Consider the following 10,000-nt stretch of genomic DNA (forward strand, 5'->3'; position numbering starts at 1 on the left):
ACAGTTCTGTTTTTCAGCAGATGGTCAGAACTTCAGTATGTCATTCGCATACCTGAGCATTTTGGTGGCAAATGCAGTGGCAGCTTTTGTTGCCATGAGGAAGTAAGCCCCTTAATGCTGTTTACTCAGCTTGCCATTAAAACATCATTGCTAACCTTCTGTTAGATTGCTGTATTAAGGTTTGTGTTTTATGTGTAAATCCCTTCCCCTGGAAGTTTGTTTATAGAGAGTCCCTTCTTCCTCTCTGTCATGCTGTAGGTCGTGCCAGCATTCGACCGATGAAGAACATCACGGCCATCGCAGGACGGGACGCCTTTGTCCACTGCCGCGTCATCGGCTACCCTTACTACTCCATCAAGTGGTACAAGAACTCGGCGCTGCTCCCCTTCAACCACCGGCAGCGGGCTTTCGAGAACAACGGCACGCTGAAGCTGTCCAACGTGCAGCAGGTGGACGCCGGCGAGTACAACTGCAAAGTGATGGTCCAGCCCAACAAGATGGACAGCCAGAGTGTCCACGTCTGCGTCAGGGGTGAGTACCTTTTGGCTGATGGGGATGTATAGGCACGCTGACCAGGTTCGAGGCGTTCTTCTACCTGCCTGTCGATCCTGAGGACGCTGCCTAGTTCCTAGTTTATAGATCTAGTTTAATTAATGAGGATTCTCCAACCAAGATATCTAAGTCCTTGGTAAGCACCTTGACAGTGGTTGATACTGTGGGTACGGTGGCACAGTGCATTGCACTGCTGCATCACAGCAAGAAGGTCCTGTGTTCGATTGCCTCGCTTCTGGCACCGTGCTCCGGTAGGTTATCTCCCCATTAGGGTCCATTCTGTGCGGAGTTTGCATGTTCTCCCCGTGCTCACATGGGGTTTCCTCCATGTAACAGTATCAGTAAGGATCCCCACCAAAAACATGCAGAACATCGTCGTCTGACCAGCGATGGACACTAGTAACTGGTCCCCGGCGTGTCATTGAACGCTGCCCACTGCTCCTGGCTGCCCCCCAGAGGAAGGACAAGCCAGGATGGCTCAAATGCAGAGAACTCATTTCACCGGCCACCATTCGAAGCGTGTGTGTATGTGTGTTGGTCACCGTCACTGCATGAATGCATGTTTTGTGGTGTGTGTGTGCTGTGTGACGAATAAAGATTCTTCTTCTTTACTGAGATTGATGGACAGAAAGAGAAAAGAAGAGGCCGTGCGTTGAACATGACTTCCAGCTGTTATGATCTCACACTGTAGACCTTTGAGTAGGCATTCTTGACATACTTGATTGTCCAGTGTGTCTCAAGTTGGTTGCCTCCGAAATCCATAGGGACGGCAGGACGCCCTCGCAGGAGATGTTGGCCGAGGCTTCCTACATGCCGATCATCTCCTTATTTCACCTCTGTACAGCACGAGGGATCGGAAAGAAACATTGCCGCTGTATCAGCCTGCCTCCGCGGAGCGGGGGAAAGTGTTTCGAGGAAGCCGAAGATAAATGGAGAGAGATATCATATAAGGCAACACTTCCCATTGGTGCTTGCAAGCGGGTACATTAGTTAATATGCTCCTGCCGTGCTTAAAATGCCGGAGTGTCTCGTGGAGCTTCCCAGGAGTCCATTATCCCCACTTTGTTGTGAATTAAATAAGCGGCTTTAAAGTGCTGTTTATTTGAGTTTGATTTGGAAATCAGTGGACACTCAAACAGAGAGGACTTGTGCGATGGCTCCAGATTCCTCTGGGGGAATAATACAGGCAACCTGAATTGTAAATCAGCGCCACGATATTATGCAGCCATCCGGTGAAGTTGTGCATTACAATAAACAAGGACTGTTCCTGACATTATTAGATAGATATTAGGCGGACAGATAAACGGGCACATAAATAGGCAATTGATAGATCTTGTACCTTATATCCCCAGTCCCCCCCTACATCCAGCCCTTTGAGTTCCCGCGCTTTACCATCGGCCAGCGCGTCTTCATCCCCTGCGTGGTGATGTCCGGCGACCAGCCGCTGGACATCACCTGGCAGAAGGACGGGCGGCCCATCCCCGTCAGCCTGGGCGTGACAGTGGACAACATTGACTTCACCAGCTCCCTCCGCATCTCCAACCTGACCCCCGACCACAACGGCAACTACACCTGCATCGCCCGCAACGAGGCCGCTGCCGTGGAGCACCAAAGCCAGCTGATTGTCAGAGGTGGGAGGACCAGGGGTTACCGTGGATTACTCTGAACTGGACAGAAATGATTCACTCACTATCATTCACTGGAACCGTTTTGGTGTGATTTTATTTGAAGTAAAACCCATGTGTGTGTGTGTGTGTGTGTGTGTGTGTGTGTGTGTGTGTCTAATAGTTCCTCCCCAGTTTGTGGTCCAGCCAGAGGACCAAGATGGGATCTATGGCAAGACGGTGACTCTCAACTGTTCGGCCGAGGGCTACCCGCGCCCGACCATCGTATGGGAACACTCTAAAGGTACCTCAGCTTGTGAGATTGTGGATTAATCTGCACGGATGAAGCGCAGACGTGCATTTACAATCACAAACACACACACACACACACACACACGTACACACATAAAGTACATAGACGCCTTCACCTCCACCGCCGCCGTCAGCTTCGGATTCGTCTCCCTGTGATGAGTCAGAGAGGGATTCCAAGGACAGGTAGAAGGTGAGAGAGAAGGAAAGAAAGAGGTAGAGGTAGGCAGGCAGAGAGAGAGAGAGAGAGAGAGAAATAGACAAAGACAGAGAACACGTGATGGACAGAGAAAGACGGAGAGATGTAGAGACGGAGAGAGAGGAAGCGGCGGAGAGCGAGAGTCTCAAAGAAAAAACAGCTGAGTTCTGCCACTCTAGCGGGGCCGCTGAAGAGGGGGGCCCCAGGTGTTTGCTTCATCACCCATACAAACCAGGGATAAAAGCTTCACCAACACAAAAAGCACAGCGGTGTGTGCATGCGTGATAATGTGTGTGTGTGTGTGTTTGTGTGTGTCTGTGTGTGTGTGTGTGTGTGTGTGTGTGTGTGTGTGTGTGTGTGTGTGTGTGTGTGTGTATGTGCATCACATGATAAAAGATAATGAAAGGATCTGTGAATCTTTTTTTTACTCTTTGATAGGATTTGCTTGTGTGTGTGTGTCTGAGTGTGTGTGTGTGTGTGTGTGTGTGTGTGTGTGTGTATGTGCGTGCGCGTGTGTGCGCGTGCGCACGTGCGCATGTACGCATGTGTGTGTGCGTCTTCATGCATGCATGTGTGTGTGTTTGAAGTGAGATAACCAGACCTTCTCGTAGAATTAGTACCACGTGATGCGTGTTTGTGCGTCTGCGGCCTCGTTATTTGGGTCCAGGCAGAAGATCCCAGTTCCTTCTCCTTTGGAACCTTGTCTCCTCTCGACTTCCCGGGGTCCTCTCGCTCTCTCGCGCATTTGCAAATACGCCCGGCGTGACGACCGCCGACTCAGCCACGATGGCCATCGGCTGGCGGGGGGCGGGGGGCTCTTTTGTGAGATGTAGCTCTAATTCGTAATGAGCCGGGGAGCTTCGGCTGCAACAGAAGAGCCCGCCGAGTGTCTCCGGGATATACAGAACTGTAGGGAAAGGTCAACCACTATTAGCATAACGACTCGCTCTATTTGGGTATGCAAAATCCATAATTCAAGGATGCATACACTCTCTCTCTCTCTCTCTCTCTCTCACCCTCCCTCTCTGAGCCAAGAGAGCAGGAACAAAGTCGCCACTTGACCCTTCACTGGCCATGACCACTTGACAGAATTTTAATTAAAAGGCAAAAACCCACAGCTCGCTAAATGGCCTAATCTTTACACGCTAACTTTAACACGAGCGTCTGGCCCAGTTCACACATGTATTTAATACTGCATGAGCAAGGCGAAACGCTCCACTTTTTAAAATTGTAATAGGAGACCATTTATATTTGCAAGAGGCGTTTTTTATTAACTTAAACACGCGTGTGTGTGTGTGTGTGTGTGTGTGTGTGTGTGTGTGTGTGTGTGTGTGTGTGTGTGTGTGCGGCCTGGACGTGTACGTGCAAGCACACACACACGCGCGGGCGTGCACACACACACACACACACACACACACACACACACTCACACAATGCAATACAGATTTAATGTTGTTTATTTATTGAAGGCAGAAAGTGATGGTTTTTATAGCAGGGTAGGACTATTTCAAACACCATGTTCTCAGACCACAGCAAACATACCCTGAAAGTAATTTTTCGACTCAAACTCTATTAGCTCATTAATGAAGTCGGAAGCTGCTTTGCGTGGTTGTTTTGAGTTTGCGGCGATCGATTTATGCAGTTTAGTATAACTCATTCAATTAGCGTAAGTGCCTCCAAGTGGAAATCCAGAGATTTTAGATGTAACAAACACACACAGGGAGACGCGCGCGCACACACACAGGAAATCCTCGTCTAACTACAGTAAACATTTCTGAATCTCATTTGGCCGTGCCCTATGTTCAAGGCCTGTGGCAGTGCAAGGCCTTTCTGCACCCCCTCCGCGCCCCCACAACCCCACCCCGGTCTCTCGCTCGCTGTTTTGTCCTTGCACCAATCTGCTGCCGTGTTATACATGGGCATTATGTCTCTTCTGATTGCATCACCCCGGCAGGCTTGGCCCGCTACACCCTGCTCAGCAGCTGCTTGGCGGTTTAAGGATTAGGGCCTGGTGTTAGGAAACATGTTTACAATCCTCCCTAAATCTGACAAGCTTTGTCATCACACCACACACAAACGCGCACACATACACAAAAACACACACACACACACACACACACACAGAAACACACACACACAGACACACTAAAACACACACACACACATGCACAAACAACAAATCCACACACATGTACACCCACATGTGCATACACAAACTCAGGCACCTGTTCACATAAAGATGTATATAAACTGTATTAGATAAACAGACTCTCACACACACACACACACACACACACACACACACTCCAGCTTGGTTTTAGATTCCATATCACCCACCCCTGTCTCCTCTATTCAATATCAAACATCAATTTGTACTTATTTATTCATGTCTGTGTGAATATATCCACATTCGGTGCATTAACAATTCAATATTGCATCTGAAAGCGTCTTCTTTCCATGCCCCTCTGCCCCGTCTGTTCTCCTTTATCTGTCTGCCCGCTCCCTCCCCTCCCTCTGAACTCATTGGTTCTTCCTTTCTTCCAGGCGCGGGGGTCCCGCAGTTCCAGCCCATCCCTCTGAACAGCGGCTCTCGCATCCAGCTGCTGAGCAACGGCTCCCTGCTGATCAAACACGTGCTGGAGGACGACAGCGGCTTCTACCTGTGCAAAGTCAGCAACGACGTGGGCGCCGACGTCAGCAAATCCATGTACCTCACCGTTAAAAGTAAGACAACCCCCCCCCACCCTCCATCCCACACACACACACACACACACACACACACACACACACACGCATACTCACAGGGGCATTGTATGTATCAGCACCAGCACCAGTACCATTGGGGCTGTGTTCATGTTTTGTTTTGTTCTGAGCCAATGTTTTATATAGATAGATAGACAGACAGACAGACAGACAGACAGACAGACAGACAGACAGATAGACAGACAAGTAGACAGACAGACAGACAGACAGACAGACAGAAAGATAGACAGAAAGACAGATAGACAGATAGATATAGATAGATAGATAGATAGATAGATAGATAGATAGATAGATAGATAGATAGATAGATAGATAGATAGATAGATAGATAGATAGATAGATAGATAGATAGATAGATAGATAGATAGATAGATAGATAGAGTTGGAATCAGTACAAGCTTACCCAGAATGCACAGAGGTTGAGCATTTTTTTCAAGTATAGCCACAAAACAAGATTATGAAGAGCCATGTGACTGCTATATACTGAGTCCGCATCCTGGAAATCAGTTTGCAAGAGCTATTGGACAAGGACGAGATTTACAAACGGATCCCGAAAATAAATAGCGGCCACATCTTGTTAATAATCCATCCGGGCCACGCCCCCTTCACCCTGAGCTGCCTGCGGTGTGCTTATAAAACACAGATGAGCTTCAGCCAAGCACTCGCTAAGGCCAACCTGAGCTAAAAGGAGTTAAGATAAGTGTCACCGAGCCTCACAGCCTGTGACACAAGAGGTGAATTTGGAGTGGGAAGGGCTCTCCGTCAGTTATATAACCCTCAAAACCAGGCCAATTGACTTACAATGAGTTTTCATTGGAAGCCTATCTAGGTTCCCGGGGCCCTGTGTACACTCAATGTCATGTTTAGAGAGGCTGAAAACAAGCCCCGTGTTCCCTCAATTCTACATTCCCTCAACACAGAAAGAAGAATAATGTCCATGACCCAGATATTATAACAACAAATGCATAATTTCATATTACTTGAGTAAATCAAATCTGAAATGATGTTTATGGACAAGCTGCTTCTAAAGACTGTCCTATTCAAGTACACTATTTTACCTTTTACAACAGAAGCAAACAATAACCAACTTGGCATCCCTGGTTAGGCAGTGGTGTAGTGGTTCCGAAAGAATTGGGAATATTCCTAATTTATGCCAAAACGTTTTGGTTTTTTTTAGTTTTCCATTCAGCAAAGGATAAATGCCCTGTGTCACTGTATAAACAGCTACATGTAAGAATACTCTTGCATATTTCGTTTGGCCAAAAATGGGTAGTATTTGACAATGTCTTGGTCGCATCAGCAACCACGGTTCACTGAGGAGGGACAAGATCGTCAGATCACGTAATCCAATCGAAACGCTCTGCATTCACGCCTGAAAGGCAGAGGAACTCACAACGCGGTGCTCGCGTCCCGCCCCCGCGGCTATATATCGCGGCTAGGCTCCCGCTTCCTCCTCATTTCGCTGCCGAGCGCCTCGGAAGGACACCGCACCGCACCGCAGCGCGGTAATAGATCTGGTCCCTCCTCAGAGAACCGTGGTTGCCTACGCAACCTTGGACCTTCCCTATTGCAGGGACTCTGATCTATTACTCATTGCCATATGACCGTACTCAGATACCATCACGCAATCGTACAGTATGGTGATCAACCGCGGGAGGTTCACGTAATAATGTACGCCCTACAGGCGTCTCTGTCCAAGGTGCTTATGGGATGCTTTCTGTAACACCTGCATACTGCAAACATGGCATGTGGCAGAGCACACCTAGTAACGTCCTTTATGTAAAAACGCAGAAACTTATGAGGAGAGCTCCAAGACACTGCCCGACGCCCCCCCAAGAGGAGGACTCTCCAGTGGTAGAGTGTGTACTCAGGCCCCAAGTGGCCTACCCTTTGCTTGGGGGTCGAAGCACACAAACAACCGGTCCCCACCTCTAAACTCCTTCGTGCGATCTGCATCACACTGCAGTGCCCAAACCGGGCATTAAGTGTGAAGCCTCTCCTGCTGGTGGTGGAGAGAAGGCCGCTCACTCGATGACCTGACTCCGAAACGGAGTGGTAATGACCTTCGTGGTGAAAGAAGGGTTGGGGCGCAAGACCACTCTATCACCTCCACCCACGAGCTGCATGCAGGACGGGTGGACTGACAACGTCCGCCGCCTGCCTACCCGTTTTGCCGAGGCGAGCGCCGGCAGCGAGGCCATTCTCAGAGAAACGATCTTGATGTCTGCGGTGTGTGGGGGCTCAAACGGCGGCCCCCGACAGAGCCTGCGAGACTTTCAATAAGTCCCAAGAAGGGGTTAGGGACCTATGGGAACATTTGCATTTACTCACATTCGATGGGATTAGCCACTCCTGTGCTGTCTCTCACAATTTGGTTATTGCAGGATACTACTGAAGGATGTGTATCAGAGGGGATTTAGAAGTGGGTATATGCAATTTAGACTGAAAAAGATGCAGGTATACGCTGTATACGCTTTTATACCTGCAACTGCATGCAGGAGAGGCGGGGCAGGCAGATAGTCAGGCACCTTGACTGACTATCTGCGAGGCATTTTTTGTAGAACCATCAGCCAAAAAATGCCTCGCAGATAGTCAGTCAAGGTGACTGACTATCTGCGAGGCATTTTTTGTAGAACCATCAGCCACTATGACCCTACTGACTCCGACACCAAAACAATAAATACCAAACCTACCAAAGGGTATAGCCCAGTACAATCAGAATCAGAATCAGAATCATCTTCATTGCCATGTAAGTTTACACGTACAAGGAATTTGTCTTGGTGTACGGTGCATACATGAAACATAAATTGAAAACAATAAGTAAAATATATCAGAATATGTAAAATAAGGCTGGGTTTTTTTTTTCGTTTTTTCAGTTTTTTTTAATAGCGCTGTACAGTCTGTGCAGGAAAAAAAAAATGCAAACGTTTCGTCTAAAGTGTAAAGGGAATCCTATGAAATCCTATGTTCCCCCAACATAAAAAAGAACACGATCATTGATTGTGTGTCAGATTATGTATTTTTTTTTTTATATACCACAATTTACTGTATGGTTTTCATCCTCCGTTTTTATATTAAGGGAAGGTGAAGCTGTTTGCCAAAAACACGACAGTGTTTTGAGTATTCAATACCGATTCAAAACACTTAAATACACAAAACGGTAGCTACACCGCACGCCAGTAACCACGTTAGATCCAAGCTTTATTACAATCGCGTACGCCAGATTGCCATACACTCCCGGGCTGCGCATCCTCTGCGGGCGCTCAGCAGACCACGCCTGAGGTTGACTGCTGTACCAACTTGTCAGCGCTAAAGAAACAGGAGCAGGAGGTTAGCACGCACTCTAGCGCTCGCTGTGATTTCATTGGTGAGTGGGACTGTCGGACACGGTTGCTATGCAGCGAGTTGACCTTTGACAGTTCTAACCCTTCGCTCCCTTCCATTGGCTCACAGCCAGCAAGAGAGAACTGCAACTCCAGTAAAAAAAAAAATCAACTCGTACTTTCCACAATTTAAAAACAGCGGTCAGTGGAAGGTATAATAGAATAATTGGTTGGACGTACATTAAATCATATGTAGTTTATATACATTTAGCCTATATATACCATTCCTATCTGGTAAATAAATTGATAATGGATTCGTCTGTGATATGTTTATACTGACTGGACTCCATTACGCCACGGCCAATGGACTCCTTCACAGTCCGAGGAGGCCGGTCATAAACCGGTTAGCGCGAGATAATGTAGATCGGTAATTCGATTTCCGTGAAACAGTCGGGGCTGTTGCTGATGCTGCGGTCCAACCGCCCCGCCAGCATCACAAACCCAGACCGCGGCTTCCTCCGTCTCCTCCTTCATCTCTTTTTCGCTTTGCTTTGCTTTCTTTTCCTGCTCTGTTACTGTGCTTTCCTTTTCCGTCTCACCTTTGGCTACTCTCCTCTCCGACGCCTGTTTTTTTTTTTGCTCCTGTCTCGCCCTTGTTCGGTGGGATGCAGCAGGGTTGCACTGAGCATGCTCAGAAGCCGAGTAATCGCGGCGGGAGCAACAGCATTTTGCTGGGTGACTCCCAAGAACCAGACGTTGTGCAAGGGTTTGGTCTGAGGACCAGCAGTGTGTGTGAGTGTGCCTGTGTGTGTGTGTGTGTCTGGCTGCAAGAATTTTACTTGTCCCTATGTGTGGGTGCTGTAGGGGCTTATGAGCCCCAGAGAGGCTTGCTGTTTTGGCCTACTTTCCCTTGGTGTGTGTGTGTGTGTGTGTGTGTGTGTGCGTGCGTGTGTGAGTGCGTGCGTGTTTGTGTGTTTGTGTGTGTGTGTGCCTGCGTGCGTGCTTGTGTGTGTGTGTGTGTGTGTGTGTGTGTGTGTGTGTGTGTGGGTGTGTGTGTGTGTGTGTGTGTTTGTGTGTGTGTATGCGTGCATGCCGGCTTGTGTGTGTGCGTGTGTGAGCGCCGTGGGAGATGAGATGAAGGTTGAAGTGTATTATCTTCACTGTGCGCCACCGCCTCGGCCATGATCACACTGCTCTGCTGAGCTGAGACCAAACTGCCCTGGGACACATGATTTTACTGAGAATGTTGG

The 10,000-nt window shown here is 48.3% G+C and overlaps 1 protein-coding gene across 4 annotated transcripts in view; it reads left to right on the plus strand.

Moving 5' to 3' along the window:
* dscamb (Down syndrome cell adhesion molecule b) overlaps positions 1-10,000 on the plus strand; it is a gene marked incomplete at its 3' end in the record, with an annotated part of 129,591 nt that overhangs the window by 81,295 nt on the left and 38,296 nt on the right. For all 4 annotated transcript variants that reach the window (XM_080007057.1, XM_080007058.1, XM_080007056.1 and 1 more), the window contains exons 8-11: positions 259-531; positions 1,905-2,183; positions 2,341-2,460; positions 5,209-5,388. In XM_080007057.1, the coding sequence (XP_079863183.1) occupies positions 259-531; positions 1,905-2,183; positions 2,341-2,460; positions 5,209-5,388 (852 nt within the window). The remainder of the gene's footprint in view (positions 1-258; positions 532-1,904; positions 2,184-2,340; positions 2,461-5,208; positions 5,389-10,000) is intronic.

The sequence above is a fragment of the Zeus faber genome (genome assembly GCF_960531495.2).
Source record: "Zeus faber genome assembly, chromosome: 9".
NCBI classification, from domain to species: domain Eukaryota; kingdom Metazoa; phylum Chordata; class Actinopteri; order Zeiformes; family Zeidae; genus Zeus; species Zeus faber.